The sequence below is a fragment of the Geospiza fortis genome, unplaced genomic scaffold (genome assembly GCF_000277835.1).
Source record: "Geospiza fortis unplaced genomic scaffold, GeoFor_1.0 scaffold130, whole genome shotgun sequence".
NCBI classification, from domain to species: Eukaryota; Metazoa; Chordata; class Aves; order Passeriformes; family Thraupidae; genus Geospiza; species Geospiza fortis.
In genome coordinates, this window is record NW_005054300.1 from 1137547 (window position 1) to 1157007 (window position 19461).

Consider the following 19461-nt stretch of genomic DNA (forward strand, 5'->3'; position numbering starts at 1 on the left):
CATATGAACATTTCTTCTGCAGAGTTTTAAAGGTCCAATACAACATATTATATGCTACCAGGGATATAAATTCTTCCTCAGTTTTGGTATTGTCCCATAGCAGCAGTAATTTATCTATAACAAAGTGAGTGATACCCCAAAGTCATAATTTATGGCCTTCTTTGTAAAACTACAATAATAACAGCAACAGCAACTACAAAACACCACCCTCCCTACCCCAGCCAAGGTTTGCTCAAAATTAAAGAGTTCCTTGTTCAACATTAGGGCTACAGATGAGCAAACTACTCACACAACTATGACTTACAGGTTCAGGTCCTGGGTTTTGAGGTAGAACATTATTGACTGACTTGAACACAAATTGTACTCAGCTGAGCTTTCCTTTTCCCAGTTGTTGGTCAGTAAATCTCTTATTTGCCAGAAGTCTGACCTACTACTGCGAACTAGACTGAAAATGATCTAGTCTAAAGTTATTAGCTGAAAGATTAGCTAATAAGGACAAGATCCTGATATCACAGCAGTTTTATACCAGTTGGATCACTTCATTGTTTTCTTAAAGATAAAGCTCTTAGTGTGCAACCAGAATCATGCTGGAAAGCCAAATTAACTTTGCTTTTATTAAAAGTCAACAATTTCAATCAAGTGTGGCAAGAAAAGTGCCAAGTGCCACAGAAATCATACTCAGAAGGCACAAAGGAGCTTTTTTACCTGATAGAAGACAAGGCAAATCAATTTGCATTCCTCCACTTGTTTTCAAATACTACCTCTGTCCAAAATACTGGTATGTCTATGGACAAGGGTGGGAGAAATGAGTTAAAATCATGTTTGTTTGACACAGTTACTCTCTTTTTCTTCAATTGTTTGGTAAGTGCTACAAAAAAAGTTAAATCTCAGTCTTTTGTAATTTTGTCTTGCAAATGTTGCTTTCAGTCAGCATAGTATACAGTCTATTTTGGTCCAGATATGCAACTTTATGAGAATGATTTAATTTTGGTGTCTCTATTTGCAAAGCTCCAGGACATGTACACATGAAGCTACTGTTTGGAAAGGCTGAGCTTCCAGGATTTGCCAATTAGAACAAAATCCAACTCTTCTATTTTTACATTCCTGTATCCCATCAAAAGGCTTGGCTTGATGAAAACTAGAAACTGTAATTTAATTCTGTACACTCTTATTTATGTTCTCTAATTCCTGAAAAGTTGAGCAGAAATTTCTTTCCACAGCACAAGTCATCAGAAATCGCCTCACATGCACCAGCACATAAAACAACTCTGTCTACACAGGAAAAAGGATTTGGGCAAAACATTAAGGAAAACTTGGAAATATCTGACTGAAGAGACGGGGAATGTTGATCAGTGGAGAATAGGCAAAACAAATATCTGTCAGGATTAAAACAGGTCAGTCAATCCTGCCTTAACACAAAGGGATGAACTTTTCTGAAATAATTTCCAAGGTGGTTCTATTTCCTTTGGTAAGTATATGGATTAAAACAAAGTGACCCAGTGGCAAGATATCATGGATACCTTGTGTTCAGAAAATGTTACATTCAGGAATTTATGGCTTAAACACTCTGCAGTAAATGGCATGTGCAAAATTCAACCTATATTGTTCTTTCACAGTTATAGTGTGAGTAGCGTCAAGAACATGATCCCTAATCAACTACTGGCCTTAAAGAGTTTGACTTAATTGATTTCTGAAAAGTTGTCTCCAATTATTTCAGCAATTACCAATGCCAGCTTTCGCTAACAGTTTCTCTTCTTCACATGAACAACCATACCATATCCAAACATGTGTTCACTACCTTCACTATTGCTGAATATCACATCAGAGAGAACTCATCCTACTGGAACCTCCTTCCTGCAGAACTACTGCAGGAAAGCCCTGCACTGCTTATGCAGAGGTCAGACACGGTTTCTCAAGGAGGGATGTTGTGGGATACCTGCTGTGGTTCAGACAGGACAATGCTGGCTGTGAAATGCCTTTTGTTTCACTCATGACACTGTGAACCTTTTTAGGCTCTAGCTGCTTAATGGTCGTCAACATTTCCAGGGCAGAAAACAACCACGAAGCGTTACATAATACTTAACCTACCACGATGCTTTACATTGTTGGTATATGCAGTCTAGGACTAGCTAGGATAACTATCCACTGGGATCCTGCTTTCCTGCAGAAACACAACTGTGTGTTAATGTTCTTTCCAGCTGTTCAGCTGGACATGAGTAGACAGAAGGGGAGCAAATGAGATAGCAATTCCAGATGATAGAAAAGAGGGAATGGAGGGGACAGAACAAAGACCATTGTACACTTCAAAAAGGGATGGAAAAAGAGAATTAGAAATGTGGTCTGAAGAATGCTGAGAACCCTGCTCATAATGGACATAGTGTAGGCAGCCTGACGTGTGGATGAGGCTTTCCAACAATCTGAAAAATAAAACAATGCTACCATATAAATGCTCTTACCTCACCGAATGAGGGACATCCCCTTCTGAAGCTGCCTGGGCACAAGGAGATTAAAACACTGACTTATTTTATCCTGTGCATTTAAGTTACTAGATGTGAAGATCAATCGTGATGTTCCTTTTTTCTTCCAGGTTTGAAGAAAACTTAACTCTGTATCACTTAGGTTGTTAGAGATGAAGGTTTGCAAAGGCTACGGTGGCATTAAACTAATCCCAGCTACATGCCTGCAATGTTGAAATTGGTCCCTTTTTAAGGCATTCAGTGCCTGTGGCCTGGAACTCTCCATGTACACTGATGGCTGGTGGTTAAATAGCAGCTCAAAAGACTTCTGCACCCTCCATGGTGCATGAGCTGAACAGTATTTCTAACACTGAGTGAAAGTAGGGCAAGATTTTTCAAAAGTATTGTGGAAACAGCAGAAACAACACTGTCTAAGAAAGATAAGTAAGATTTAGAAAATGGTTTTCATTGATTATTAAAAATAAGAAATGCATCTTACATGCATCAGATTACATCATACATAAACTAAGGACAGGGAACCCATATTGTCCCATACTATTTTAAAATATTTGCTGTTCAGACCTAGAGGTACATTTCCTGTTTTTTGGTTGGACTCCTAACGATGAAGAATGCTCACCCTTGGGAATTTTGTTGACGACACATTTATGTTTTCCAGATGTTTTGTCCATCACTTCAACAAAGAAACAAGGTTTCTTTTCAAAGTCAGAGACAAAGCAAGGAACAACTAGGTACTAATTAATGCCAAAGTTTAATCTGGAATAACAAGCAGTATGTTCTTCATCCAAGGACTAGATTGTGATTAACATCACCACAAAGCTTATCAATTTCCTTCTGAGAAGATTCAACACCTCATAACTGATAAAGTTAGCTGCATAACAAAACACAAATGTACAATAACATAAGAATCAAGTAACTATATTAAATGCTTAAAAGTCAGGAAAATTATAAAAAAAGTTATATTGACAGTAACAAGCACTAGAATACACTATGCATATTTTACAGCTTCCAGTTAACAGCAGAAATATTAAGGACATGATTTGCAAGGAGCACAATAAAACCTGTGTTGCCCCAAGAGATGACCCAGAATCATTCTGCCACCTACTCTCCCCCTTATTCAGTCTCCCTCAAGTTAAGGGATTTGCTCCTCTGATTTAAGTTAACCATATGCTTAAATATGCTCCTGAATCAAGGTCTAAATTACTGAAGTAAACAGCTGCAGCTGTAAATATTCAACATGGAGTAGACATTTTGCTTGAGGATTTACCGTTTCAATCATTTTTTCAGTGTAGAAATACATCTTGAAGTAAAAATAGAAATATATGTACAAAAAAGCTGCTGAAACAATTCCTACTCAAACTTCTTTTGGCTTGAGACCAAACATCCTGGAAAGAGGAACTCCTTTATTAGCATGAAAACAAAGCAAATGTAGCTGTATGTTAAACTCCACTCTGGATTGGTGATACAAAGACCTGCCTTCAGAAAACTGCAGAGACTCAACAGTCATGGCCAAGTATGACTGAAACAGGCTTTAGCTCAGAAGAAAATCAGTTTTTTGTCACGGACTTTTGGGGATGGAAACAGAGACTGGTAGGGAAATAGGGAAAAAGGCAGAGCAAACACTCACTCTTTGTTTGGGTTTGTGTCCAAAGGGACATGACTGTCCCCACTGCTGTTCCTAACATATGGAAATGTGGGCTTTGTAGCCAACCAAGGAGGCAGAACAGACGTTCTTAAATTTGTACATCTCTACGAGCCAGAGGAAGCAATAAAGAAGTCCTGTGCATACACTGCTGAATGGCCAGGTCAGTGGGTGGAGGCAGAGCACCCCATGCCCTGCTTCAAGAACTGCCCTACACCGAGTGTCCCCTCAGCCCAATGACCACAACATCACCACTGCTGAAGTTGTATGAGAACTGCTAGAAAAAACTGCAATCCAGGCCCAAACAGTGAAGGCCAATTCTGAAAATCACTTCTGCTTAGGACCAGAGGCAATGGACACAAGTTGGATGCTGGGAAATTTCAGTGAGGTACCTGGAGGATTTGCTTATCTCAGCTGCTACTGGAACAGATTGCTCAGACAGACATTGGTATCTCCAGCCTTGTATGTGTTTGAAAAGAGACTGGAGTCTGAGCAACCTACTCTAATGAGACTTGCTTTGAACAGGAGGTTGGACCAGATGATCTCCAGGGGTCCCTTCCAACCTAAATTTTCCCACAATTCTGTGAAATATTGAAGAAAACCTGCAAGGTCTGACAAAGTAGAACAAACTTTGACTAGCAGTGATGCAAGAAGCAGGGATCCCAGAATTTTCCTGGAAAGACTGAAAAAGCTTCACCAGAACTCTCATTCCACTTCTGACTGCAGTCATATTGGTCATGCAGCTGTTGGTAAGCCACATAATTTATCACCTGAGAGATGAACTGAACCCTTACTGCCCCATTTCTATCACACAGAGGTAGTGTCTCTGTCCTGTTGGGAATCAAATTTTAAAAGTCTCTTTTATAAATGCAGATGTGTTCATAAGCTTCTCAAAACATTATTGACAACAATTCAGAACACTGAAATCTGAAGATTAAAAGAGTATTTTTAACACAAAAATTTCCTGGTGAACCAGAGAGTATAAGAAGTTGTTCTGGAGTGTAGCAGCCATTCTTCTAAAATATTTTCCTGCAATTCGAAGGGGGTAGATAGAACTTATCTGCTAATTGAAAAAAGATTCAGATCTACTGAAATTTTTATCTGGTTACTTTTAGGTTTGTTTGTTTCCCACTGGGCTGTGTGTGGCTTGGAGACTTTCCAAATTCTTTTCTTATAAGCTTTTCTAGGCTATTGGCTTAGGATATGGGCAAAACCCTGAAGATATTCCAGAACACATTCTTTTCTACTTCTTTCTAGCATACTATGCACTCCCCAGTTCACACTGGGGTACAGGCCAAGGGATAGAGACCTGAGACAACCCATTCCAGTGCCTCACAGACAAAAACTGCACACTTCATCTAAATCCAAAAATTAATTCCCACTCTAAGTTAATTTTCTGAACCCCCATGTCCCATCACTGCACTCACAATAAAGAATTTCTTCCTAATATCTAATTTAAACATACTCTCTTTCAGTTTGAAGCCATTCCCCCTGATCCTAGTAATGCCATGCCGTAAGAGGAATGTATTAACTTAGTAGAACCTAAGTAGTTTCTACAGAAAAAAAAAGGTCATGGAGGTATAGGTCGTTTGTATGTGAGAATACTTAAAAACACTTATTACAAAAATACTTTTACCCACATACTCAAAATATTGTGAGACAACAAATACCAATACATAAGGCTGGGTACCTTACTGCTGGAGCAGCAAACTGGGATAGGAAGACCTGTCCCTATTATGCCACTGATTTCCTTAGTGAGCCATGGCCACCTACAAAACCTGTCTCTGCTTTTATTCCCCATCTCCAAAACATTTTATGCACAAACACATGGCCAGGGAATTTAGGTCATACAAAGGCAGTAATTTTGCCCTCTAGCTATCTAAATACATGATCTCTTAATATATTCAGCCAGATTCAAAAGAGATGCTGCTTTACCTTTCCCAGACAGTAAAATCAGAAAGAGTTAGGTATTAATTTGAAGCACAGAGTTGTTAGCATGGCATATGACTTCAAGCATATCAGCAAATATATATTGTGGGAACAGCCACTACATTGAGCAATGTTCAATTTATCATTACCTTTTCTGTATAATATTGATGTGGAGATGGTCCTCCAGCGTTTTATTTTATTGGTTCCAGTAATTATGCAAAATATTGTGTGGTGTGTACTGAAGTATGTAGAAATTAGGAAACAACTGCCAATCTGTGCTAATTCTATTTCTTCCAGTTGTATTTGTCTAATACATGCTGATTTCTGGGGTCTGTATTTCATGATTATTCTTGTAACTAAACAAATTGGGATGATGCTGAGGCTGGGATAATGCTAGACCCTTCTACCCAACAGTCACAAACAAATTAAATTCACTGTAGGTCTATCAATTATGAGGTTTTAAACAACATCCTGAGAATTGTCTACTGAAAGCTGCTTCTATGCTGGCATTGCTTTTGGCACGTTTACCTGACCTGAGCTTAAATCCTAAACTGCCTTTCTTCTAGATGGGTGACTCAGCTCAGCATTTTTGCTGAACAACAAGGAAATCCAGTGCTGTTCTGACACACAGAAACATGCCATCATGGTGTTCAACTACATAATCCCTTTGTCTGAAAAGAAGAGCCCAAGTCTATCTCAGAAAGATCATATTTTTCATTTGGCTTATGGAACACTTATAAACTAGGACTCCTAACTGTGATTCCCAAACACAAAACAAAGTCAAAGGTTACAGCATATGTTTTTGTTTCAGCTTCTCCAAATTACTTGCAAATGTATTCAAACACAGTATGAGGAGATACTTTATTTTATTGAAAATAACAGACTACAGGGTGCTGCAAAAAAGGCTGGGGTACCTCAAGCATAAACATGGAAAGAATACATTGGTTTAGAAACCCATAAATCCTTATTTGAATCTGCCAACCTGAAAGCCAAGTAAAGCCCGAAAAAACTATTTTTCCTAAATGCTATGTCTGATTAAGCCATACTATTAAATGACAGCTGAACTTTAACATTAATATGATATTATTTAAATAACTGCATGATTTTTTTTACACTAAAATGATGAATGATTTTTGGACAGCTCAATTGACATAAAGCAAGAAACCCCTTTAATGAGATTTGACAAAATGGAGACATATGCAGAATATTCGTTACAGCTCATGTCGCAGAGCCCTTCCGGGGGAGACTTGGGTTTGGTCGGTGTCTTTTCTTTTCCTTCATTTTTTTTTATAGTTTATTTTGATTGTCTACAGCCACTGAACCATCCCTTTCAATTGCCACTTCCTTCCTCCATGGATTTTGAATTTAGCTTGTGTCATTTACATATTACTCTTAATCAGAGAATTTTATATGTTTCATTTTGGAGTTGGAATTGTAAGAAATCTGTGGAATGAAGGCATCAGGTTCAGTCACTCTAGCCTTTGTCAATTAGGTACACAAGGAACTAACAAAGGTATTTTTCTGAGGAGACTTATGGAGAAATAAAGCTTGTGCTAAAGAACAGCTTATAAAATTCCAGTTTTCATATTTCCTAAGCCAAGTGACAAATCAACAACTCTGCTAAAATTTTCTCCCCTTTTTTTCCTTTTTTTTTTAATAAGCAAAGTGCATTAAGCAAACACACAACATAAAAGCCTGTGGCAAGGGTAATTTCAGACTGAACTCTTCAGAGGATGCACTAAACTCCTTTAAAACTGTGCTTTCTTAGCACCCAGCACTGCTTATTAGAGGGATGCTTTTCTTCTTTAGGAAACTGAATATGTACAGAAATACAGACATCACAGAGAAGCTCAGGTGCTGTTTCACTGGGTAAAGAACACATATCCAGAGGTGCCACTAATTCAAAAAAAAATCTGTCTGAGAATGCACTGATGCAAATTTAAGGGGAGAAATAATCAGTGGATTACTCCCTCCCTTCAGTCCCACACAGAGTTTTAGGACATTTTCCTTTTCATATCACCTCATTTTGATCCCAGGGACAATTTTCATAACATTGAAAACATGGAAAAAAACATGCTAAAACCACAAGGGTTGACAGTGTGTCTGTCCCATCTATTTAGGCAGAATTGATAATTTTAACCTTTTCTCTGCACATAAATTTATGCTGCCCCAAAACATTTATCAGCGTTCTCATTTTAACAGGCAAAAAACCCCCTCAAGACACAGAAATCACTCAAGAATAGAAAACACAGAAAACCATAATAAAAAGATCTTAATTTTAGAACACATCCAAACCCCCACCATGTTCTAGAACATCCAAAACCCCCCAAATAAATACAAAGAAACAAAGATGAGAAATCATTACACAAGGGCTATCCTTCAGGTTCAGAAAACTCTTTCCATAGGCATGACAAAGCCTTCTATCATACAAAGACATCCTACACAGCAGTCTGGGTGAAAAAAAGTCAGGTACACCAGCAATATGCTGAGATTGAAGTAAAATTGAAAACAAAGGCACGGAGGGAGAGAAGAAAAAAAGAAAGAGCAGATATGTCCCTACCTTGGCCTTACCTTCGCAACATTCCCGTCAAAATCCTGGAACTCTTCCCCAGGTTTGCATCTGCTTCTCTAAGCTGGGGAGAAAAGAGTCCCATTAAAGGTAAGAGGCACAGCCCAGTCTGTACAAAGGACAGAGGTTTCTACAGTCATCCATGTCAGCTAGCTTCAGGGTTAGCACACAAGTTTGTAAAGCCACCAGAGCTCTGAAATTTAAAAATATCTTGTCTTTTTTTCACTTACATAAATATGAAACCCAGACAAGGGAAGTCATTGAGGCAAGAAAGGTGAGTCAGGATAAAGAGCAAAAGCTTTACAAATAAAGGGTTGCAGGTAGAAGCTCTATACATTGGGATCCATAAGTCCCACGTGTAATGTGTATTGTTTGTGTACGCTAGTGAAAGGATCAAGGGATGAAGAGACAGCCATGTTCCTGATGCTTTATGAAAAGAAAGACATATCTTTCTTTCACTGTTTTTCAAAGACTGTCTTTTAAAGAAAGAAACAGAAATACAAAATATATCACTTTAGCAATTCTGTGTAAAATAAATATATCTATACTGCCCCTTAAATATAAAACTTATACTGATCTTACAGCAGCCACCTGTGGCCTGGGTGCTCGAATGCTTTGTGTATAGTATATGCACATGTACAGAAGGAACAGCTGTACAGTCTATATGGTGGGTTATTTTCATGTAAGGAGCTCCCACTCACTGAAATGACCATTTTTGTAGTTTATTAGGACAAAGAAAACATACAGTTTACAGCTACATCTAATTAGCTGTCTTGTTCTACAGCTCTCAAAATATTGCAAAATAGGTAAAAAATGAAATAGAGTAGATGAAAAGTTATGAAGCAAATGAACTTCATGTTTATTTCTATTGCTTTTTAAAAGGGATTAAAATGTCCCCTCTCTTTTTAGTGTTTATTAGTGTCCCACAAAAGGAAATCTAGAAATTAGAAGGTAATAGGAAGAACTATCCTAGGAAGTTACTTTCCTATCACCTCTTCTGCCGCTGGCAGCTAGAAGAGAGACATCTTTTGACATTTTAGACATCTTGGAACCAGTAAGACATCAAAATCTACTGTAAAAAAATGTAATGATTATGACTATTTCAGTTATGAAATAGCAGGGACCACTGTTTCTACCATGCTCCAAAACACAGCTGTGTGTACATACATAAAAACATTCTTCTCCTTGTGAAAGCTGAATATTTACCTCATCATAATCAAATGAGATTGAAAGGATTACCTGAGTCATTGACTTCTTACTGAAAAAACTTTGTTGTAGTAGACAAAATGCATCCTGTGTTACAAATCCATCAAAACAGTAACACTGCCAAGGAGAGTGGCAGTCTTCCAATAACAAATCACCTTCACCATAACAAACCACTATTATATCTTGAATATTTGAACAGCAGCAATATTAAACCCAGTCTCTATTCTGGAGCACAATACTGTAAATATTTGCTGGCAGATTTAATGCTTATTACTGGAATCAGTAGGTGATGTGACAATCAGTGTCACATAACCTTTTTGCATAAATTTCCTCCTTATTCTTCTAAAAGCTATTAAGAAAATTCCAAGTAGAAGCTGGGGCTGTATAACACCAATCAAGTCTTGCTCTTAGCAATATCATATTCAGTGGGAAGGCTTGCACTAACTCTCAGATCTCAGTAATTATGTGCTATGATGGAACAAAGATGAGTATTATATTCCAGGGAGGCCATTCCCTCATTTTTTCCTGATTCATCTAGACAATTCAAGCTCCAGAAAAGCAGTTTAGCCCGGTTTGACACAAGTAACAGCAGAAAAAACGTCACAATAATTTTTAAAAGGCTCATTAAAAAGCCAAGTTCTTATCTATGCTAGAAGGGAATCTGAAGTACAAATGTATGCTTTACATTGGTCTTTTATTATTCATAAGGATGCATTTAACACTTGGGGCTTCTCCTCCCTTTTCACAGAAAAGTAGCACTCTCCTTTTTACCGTTAAATGTTTGATCCTAACTTTCCTCTCTTGCTGCAGGATTCTACCTGACAGCTGGAATCAGTGCTGATAGTTAGGAAGGGGAAGCTGAATCTTAGGGGTTTGACAAACTCCTCTAAGCAAGACGACCTCATGTTTTTATGGTAATAAAAAACCCACAAAATAAGCAAAAGAAACATTAAAAAAGAAACAAACACATACACACATAGTTGGAAGATCTCTAGCTACCTCCCAAGAGAATGCTAAGAAAACACCTTTTCTTCTTGCTCTGGCATAAATAAAAAAAAACACATGAAGAGTTCCAAACTGTAAGTTTGTTTTTATTTAAAACTGAATTATCTGATTGCAGTTCTTCCACTGTTTCTTTACCAACACCAGCACACCACAGAAGTATGGAATGGAACTGGTGGAATGTGAACCTCTTAACCAGCATTACAGAACTGCTGTAGTGAAAACATTTTGAAACAGACTTTGATGTTAGCAATGGCAAATCTATATGGTTTTTAAAGATAATATTAAGAATACTAATGAGAAAACAGGAAGATGAACAAGATGCTGACATTGATATCTTGTCTGCCTTAGACAAATTTTGAGGTTTTCTTAAAAGATGCTGCATCTTTTAATGTCCTGTATAATCCAGTTAACCTATTTGACATGTAGCAGAGCTTTTATCCCTTCTCTTTACCTTCAGAAGAAAATATGAGTTTTACTCTACAGACAGGAAAATTCATATATGTAAATTTAACCAAACCATTGAGACATGAATTTATTTACATTTTGCTTATAAAAAATAATTTCCCTAATTTTCTCAATATTGAACTGTTAAAGCTGACCATCATACTCACTGTGACAATTTCATTCCAGAAGACAAGTTTATTCTCTGGTTGATAAGATAATAACTCCATGTATTTAATGTACAGCATTGATAAAGCACCCTCTGTTGTGGTCTTTCAAAATCTCTAGAAAATGGAAAACTAGCTAAATCATCTAAGATCTCCCCTGAATGTTCATCTGAGTGTATATAGACAACTGGAACAGGTAGAGCCATATGGCTCCACTGGAGAACTTTTCTGAATTCCCTGAAGAAAATATTTTAAGTATTTTAAAGTATTTAAGTGGCTCTTGATAAAAAACCTTGACATTTGAGATCTTCCATTATGACAAGAGGGTTTTTTTGCTGCATTGTGGTGGAGTACGTATGTACTACTCTTTCCTAGAATATCCTTCTTATTTTTAATCTTGTTCTTTGCATCTCACAGGTTTTGCCTTCAAAGAAATTTGCTCCTCAGGTGGAAAGCAATGAAAAGGAAAAGTTATGCTATGAACCATGCATACATTGATTGATCAGAGCTACATCCCTGGGATATACGGGATCAGCAGAAAGGAATACATGGCATTTATCTCCATTGCTTGGGTTTTATTTGTCCAGCTAGAAACAGAAAAGCATTTCAGACTCTGCAGTCACTGGGGATATAAGAAGTGGAGGTGAAATATAACACCAAGTTGCCAGAACAAAACTTGGTCAATCCTAACAATTCTCAGTTACATTTAGTGATCTAGCTATATTTAGTGTTTTAAAGTAGTTAATGCCCAGCACTTCAGAAAGCAACTGGTACGGCTGGCAGAAAATGCCACATTAATGCTGTTATAGGAAGCTTTACTAATCAAAGCTATCCAAGTGAAGAAACTCCCTGGGACAGTTAAAGGAGATTTTTTAAAGTGCCAGTGGTCAGTCAAGATACGTGTGGAACAACCTGGCTTTGCAAAAATTGGACACCTGGGAAAAGTGTCTGAACAACAGGTCATGGACAGAAAGTCCTGATTCTGTGAGCAGAAACCAGAGACAGAGAGGCTGGGTTCCCACATGGAAGTTCAGAGAACTTGTACACATTGGATGGGATGGCTTCTGAGCATCTCCATTAACTCTGCACTCTCAGTGGAGCTGATCCCCATGGAAGCCCCAGGAGCCAGAAGTGACAGAGATATGTGGCCTTGGCTGCAGAGACAGAGCAGCAGTACCTGCTCCTCACACAGACCTGCCTGAGGGGCTGTTATTTGCATCCGCAGCTACAAAGAGTAAGGTTGCTCAACTATTAGAAGCTCACTTACAATCCTGAACTGTGTCATAGGAAGACCAAGCAGTCATTGGAATGGACAGTATAACAAACCCTTCAAAGGACAGAACACTGACCTAACTGTGATGGTGACAGAAAATTTGCTCCCAGCAGCAGATTTAGTGACTACAGTGTGACTCCCCATCAGAGAAATTTGGCAGGATGGGGCCCATGTAAGACACTTTGTAAGTTCTCCACTGCAGATAGTGATTATATCTCATCTGGATTATTTTTGCATGCACAAAGAACTTGCCCAATGCAAATAAAAGGCAGACTCAGCAATTACTTATTATCAAACTTACCCTTTCCCGAGCCCGCTGGATCTTCTCTCTGTCATGGCTGAGGTTTTCAAGCATCTCCTGTCCAATCTGCTCTGCATTAAAAAATGAAAATGTAAATCATGAAAAATACAGCTTGTGACTGCAAGGCCTTAAAATGCCAAGTTAGATTCTAACAAGAGCACCTAACACATGTGTTGCCTAATCATTCCTCCTAACTGCAAAAAGGAATACATCATTATTTTAAATTTTAAGTTTTTCAAACAACATAAAACTGAAGAAGCAAACCAAACCAGAAGCTGCCCCTCTGCAGTCTCTTGAGATTGTCTACACCCTGGGAATTGATGCTGACCTTTGATCTGTGAAACAAAGGCAAGAAGACTTTCAGACTTGCTCTAGATGCTGGGTGCTCATACTTCCTATCTACTCCTTAAGCCCAAGGAAGTCAGTAAGCCTTTGCTAAAACACCAGCCATCCTTGTACATCTAAAGACACAGAAGTCATATTAGAAGAAAACCTCTCTCAGTGCCTCTCAGCATTTACCATTGATGCTTAAATGAAAGCTTTTTCAGGCTCAGCCCAGTTACTGGTGTGTGCTTTGCTCCACCATGGACTATTTCTGGCTGGCTTAGAGATAGGCTGTAATCTCCTGATGTTTTCAAGAGCAGACAGAGACATTAATTTATAGTCATCACCGTTTGTTTACACAGGGCTTGTTTGCTTCCGCAGCTTACGCTGAACCAAAGGTTACAAAATTATAGTGGAGAGGCCTCAAGATATGGTACAAAGACAACACAAGATGCCAAAACTTTACTCTTCAAACAGCTTCAATCAAATGCTTCTCTAACACTGAAATATTAGCAGCAAGTATAGAGGAGAGATTTAATCTTCAAAGCTCTATAGAAATATTAAGAAACCCTTCCTGTATTTCCCCAAAGGAGAAAAATAAGTGAAAGCATTCCCATTTTACAGATGGGGAAGCAGGCAGAAGGAGCTGAAGCAGCTGTAGCTTTGCCTCAGGACACACAGCACGTGTGAGACAACCAGCATTTCTGTGCACATTCATTTAGGGTACTTAGCAGGCTTACCAGAGATATGAACCAAAACAGTACAACTACAAAAATATGGCTTTTTTCCACTAAACAACAAAAAAAGTGCCTTGCTTTTGTTCCGGTGAGTGAGTGGGATCCTAAATGTCATTATTTAGGAAGCCTTGAGAAATGGATCATTAAAAATTCAGCAATATGTTAGTAAACACAATTATGGGGTTTTTTTAATAGATAGTCAGTCCATTTTCAAGGAGCAATCCAAAGTAGAATCACCTCAAACTTTAAAAGTTTGAGACAAGCAATGTTATTTTTAAATCCATTTAACACAAGGTACACAGTCTGCCAGATAAAGTCTGAGGAAATTCATTACATATATATTTCTCTATCAGTTGCCAAGTATAGTACAAGTAAGATAAATATTTCCTCTGACCACAAATTGACATCCTCATTATGCTATCTTGTCCCTCTTGGCTTGCTGCTCTTTACTTTTAGCTGTATATACAATGCCTCCCAAAGGTGAAATGTGGTAAGATACATGGGTTTGGAGTTAAAAAGGCTGCACAGTGCAGTGCAGTTACACAAATGGCAGCCTCAGAAAGTGATTCACAAGAGCCTTGCTTATGTTTGCATGTCAAAGGACTTACAGGATGGAACTATACTGAGCTTTTCCTCATTAAAGCACTCAAAATATTGTAATACACAAACAGAAATATGTGTTAAATATAATCCAGGGGAGAAAAAAAAAACCAACAAAGCAAAATCTCTTAAAAGAGAGGGGGAAAAAATCAACAAATTACCAACCTAGTAGCATGAGGTGAAATGATAAAAAGTGTATTTACTGCTAAAATTACATGTATGTTTGCAGACATAAAGGAGTACGAGTTACAGATCTTCCTTCAAAGGAATAAGTACAAAATACATGGCTAAAATGGTTTTGTATCTCATGAACAAAGCTCAAAAATATCTTTGTAGGGAACAGTTTTATTTTTATTACACCAATTTTTAAGCAAGTTACTGTGGGTTTGTATATTTTTTTTTCATCTTCTTCCCGTCACTGGCAAGTTCACACTCTTAGCTTTTTATAATGATTGAGTTTATTTTCCAACCATCAATGTGACAGCAGCATCAACTGTAAGTGAGGGTAAAACACCGTCACTTTGACGAATAGTGTATTTTCCTCTCATTGTCGATGACTGAAGACATCAATAAATAAGGAAGGAGAGCATGTCAGCCAGAATATCACAGAATGAATTGTTGATATGACACTTAGGGATTAAACCTTCAGCCATGAAGTTCAACCTAGCAGAGGGGTCTGAGAACTGAGATAGTTGCGTTTCTTCCCAGCAGCCTCTATAGATAAATAATTGGACGGATCATCAATTTTACAGGAGTAGCTTTACTCTACATGCACTTTTGCTGATGATCTTTGGCCTCTTTTGGGCTAAAATAACAACATAAGTTGAACAAAGAGATATGACAGAGATAACATAATCTCACAGTAAGTTTGCAAACATAAATTGACACCTTTATCCTCTTCATATCCTCATTCTACTCAGAAAATTCACTGATGACAGTGAAACTTGATTTTTAGCTGGAAGGTCAAGACAGTCGAACAAAAATATTATTACACAGAGAAGATAAAGACTTCTCAATGAAGACATGTCTCTTCACTTGGTTTGCAGCTGAAAGCACCTGGGACTAGGAGAAATGCAGCATTACCCCACAGTACAGCTAATTACAAGCTTGATATAATTGCTTTCTAACATTTTTCAGGTTTCCCCACAACTCTGATGTTTTCCTTCCAGTTAAAACATTCATCTATGTGGCAGATTCATGCTTTTAGTGCAATGGTGCTGTATGGATCTTCCCAGCCTACTTATAATGCAAGTCATTGAAGAAGCTACTACAGTTATGTGAAAAGGTCAGGTTTGTAAGATATACTGTAGTGCAGATGCATGAATTAAGACCAATACACAAACTAAAGGGTGTTGCCTGTTGCTAGTAATGGTGTTATTTCCACAGAATCTTAACGATGTCAATTATTTGGGGATTATGCCAACCTTTCCCTTGTTTTGTACGGACAATTTTTAGTATGGTGCAGGCCCAAGTCCTACCAAAGACTGAGTGGTGCTGCCTCTTCAAACTGAAATTCCCAAAGAGATGCATAAAATTATGTTCTAAAATTACAGCTAAACTGTGAGAAGCAGAAGGGTGAATGCATTTACATCATTATTATTTGTGTACTGACAGAGGGCAGGAATATTCGATAGAGCAATTATCTCAGTCTTAAACAATGCTGTGATGGGCAGAGAAAAATATTTCTGAAAAAGTACATAATGTTAACAAGCATCATCCTTAAATGGTGAATGCTAAAATCCACAGCTCTAAATGTATTCTGCCCTAAAGGTTTTTTGAACAAAGTATGGGAAATCATCTTTAGTGCCAAGCACTTCAAAAATGCCATGTTGTGAGTCCAACACAAATGGTGCCTGGTTCTATGAGACTAAGTTATGCAAGAAAAATATAACATTTCTTATCCTAAAACACTGAAATTAATTAGAGAAATGAATATGACTTTCCTCACTTGAAGAAAAAAAAACAACACCCCTCCCCCAAAACGTAACAAATGCAAATCTAACTTCCCCCTTCATGTGTGCACAAATTGGCACATGACTTTCAACAGTTATGCTGAGATAAAGCCAAAAGACAATGATCACTTCTAGCAATGATTTGCACTCCTGAATAAGCCCTTTCTTTGGAATTTGCTTGTAACCTGTATGCAGTATTTATACATACAAATTGTAATTATTTAATATGTGGTCCACAGAGTTTGATTTCTAATACCTACACACACATCAAGAATGCAAAATAAGTTGTGCTTGACTGGTTTCTTTTACTTTTTTTTGCCTCCAGCCATTTAAGAATTTATGTACTTTATCAGCTAAACTGATTCTGAAAGAGCTTTTTCTAATCACTCAAGTCAATAATACTTTTTTGCCCTAAGAATGACTAATATATTTACTCAAGAGACAGGAACGACACGGAATAAGCCTCTCCAGGCTTTAGGATAAACAAGCATGAATTTTTATTAATTTTGAAGACAGACTCCCTATTTTTCTTTTCATATGAAAAATAAAATAATCCAACATAGTTTATAGAGCACTTTTTCTCTCAAAGTGTACCCTGTGTGTTTGCATACATATGTGTGTACATATATATACATGTATGTGTGTGTGTATGTGTGTGTACATATAAAAGTGTCATAAGATGCAGCAGATAGCTTGATATGATTTAAAATACAAAAAAAAAACCCAACTTAAAAGAAACAAAATCACAGAAAGCATGCCTGGAAATATGATTTGCTCAATCTCATCATATATACAATGCATGCATCTGAGCTATGTAATTGGAGGTTGGAAACAACAAATTAATTTACACTGGGAAAAGCAGAAGATCATGTTGAAAATCACGACGGCTGTTCTACAGAATCATGAAATAATGAAATACACTACAAAAACCACTGTGTGTTGACCAGAGTAGGAGTGGGGAACAGTTCCAGGCTGAGATCCTCAGCCCTGCCCAGTGAGCAGGGCCATTTGGGGAGTGCAATTGTGTGTGGTCTTTGCACAGAGGCATTACATGCTCTGAAGATGTAGCAAAAGCTTATACAAGATTTTTGAAAACTATGCTGACACAGGCTGGGGCGTTTTTTTTTTTTTTTCCTAAAGCCACTCCATTTTGGACAGGTTAAAAGTTTTGATTTTAGGAGACTGGGATAAATCATCAAGAGCAGTGTCTGGGAAAAAATACTAGAAAGTGTTAAAAGCTCACTGTTCAGAGGTGACAGCAAGCAGATTTACAAACTTGGAAAATATAGGTTGCAGGAGTTGAAGAATTCAGGGTTGAGTCAAACACCTTATGCTTCTGACAGCAGAAAGTTAATAAAGAAAGTGATGACATATCTTGAAGTATAGGGACACAGGTAAAAGTCCAATAAATTCCCCAGTTCAGCTGACATATATTTACATTGAACAGCTGATAAAATTAGAAACAGAAGGATTTAGATCATTAAGGTTATTAAAAAACAAGTACAGGGTAATACAGATAAATGAAGGATAATGTAACAGCCATAAGCCAATGGAGAGACAATTTGTAGAGTATTAACAGAACAGTGAAACATGAGTTAGTGCTCAAATCCCTCAAGAATCTGCCATGAAGATGTTAATCTGCTAAGTGGTCAATTAACACAATAAAATAAAAATTAGCTACTTTTTATAGGGGTTAGTTGGCTTCTTCAGCAGAAGCAAATGCCATACAGGTAGAAAGAGCACTGACAATCCACAGCATTCACCAAGGACATGCAACACTTCCAGAGCTGTCAGAAGTTCAGTTGCAAGAGAGGATAAAAGAAGTTGCCCAGTCTTACTGCAGAGGTAAGTAACATCTAAAAATACCTGCCAAACTTCCAAAGTCCAAGATGTCCACCAAAGTAAAAAATACAAACATTTTTCAAATGAAAAGGTCTCCCTATAAGCTATAATGGATGTTCATGAAATTATTTTTATTGGCCAAGAGCAAAAGGGGTTGGTTGAGACTGGGATCAGAGAAGCCAGAAAGAAAAACATCCAGAACACCTAATCAGAATTCAGTCTTTGTGTTTTGTTCAAAATAAAGAAGAAAAGATTTTTGAGGAAGGTGCCACATGCCTTTAAGAACAAACCGGGAGCATTTCATAACCAACACCTCCCATGGTCCAGGCCTGGTTTGTCCTTCCCCAAAAAAAAAAAAAAAAAAAAAAAAAAAAAAATGGCAGATAAATGAGAAGAAAATAGGATAAAGAAAGAAGAAAGATGACAGACCTAGTAACTTCACCTCCAGTTGCTTTTTCTGTTTCTAAAGTTTCATACCTTTTCTGAAATCCTAACTTACATCAATCTGCTGGTAAAAAACAACTCATTTCTCACTAACTGATGTATTTTTTTCTGTCTACTCCCATCACCAATCTAGCTGAGCTCCCTTACTAACATCCTCACAGCAACATTCACAGGAGGTGGCAGACTTTGATTCTGCTGAGCACTTGTCTACATTGCAGGCTGGCCATTGTTCTTGCCATGCCCCAGCCCAGCAGTGCTTGTCTGCTCCAAATTCCTCCCATCGCATCTTCCTCCTCTACCCTCTTTCTTCAAGTAAGTTCTAAGGCAAAAAAGAAATCTTTCCTTAGTGCATCAATAAGTAAACAACTTGCTACTCCCCTTTAAATCACTAATAATGTACCTAAAGTTGGGAGCCAACGCTCAGTGTCTTCTTTTGCTACTTTTTAAGTGTTCCCAGGATGGAAGAAGCCCCTGCTCACTCTGAGCTTGGTGCAGGAATGGGTGATGCTTCACTGCAGTACTGCCAGTCTTGAACTTGTCTGAAAGTGGTTCAGC

At 37.8% G+C, this 19461-nt stretch overlaps 1 protein-coding gene across 3 annotated transcripts in view; it reads right to left on the reverse strand.

The window, feature by feature from the left end:
* Positions 1-19461, reverse strand: part of VTI1A (vesicle transport through interaction with t-SNAREs 1A) — a 259604-nt gene that overhangs the window by 98304 nt on the left and 141839 nt on the right. For 2 of the 3 annotated variants that reach the window (XM_005416371.2, XM_005416370.2), the window contains 2 exons: positions 13008-13078; positions 8617-8678 (listed from right to left, as the gene is read on the reverse strand). In XM_005416371.2, coding sequence (XP_005416428.1) covers positions 8617-8678; positions 13008-13078 — 133 coding nt within the window. Of the gene's footprint in view, positions 1-8605; positions 8679-13007; positions 13079-19461 lie in introns of all 3 variants that reach the window. The other variant, XM_031061886.1, reaches the window with a different exon arrangement.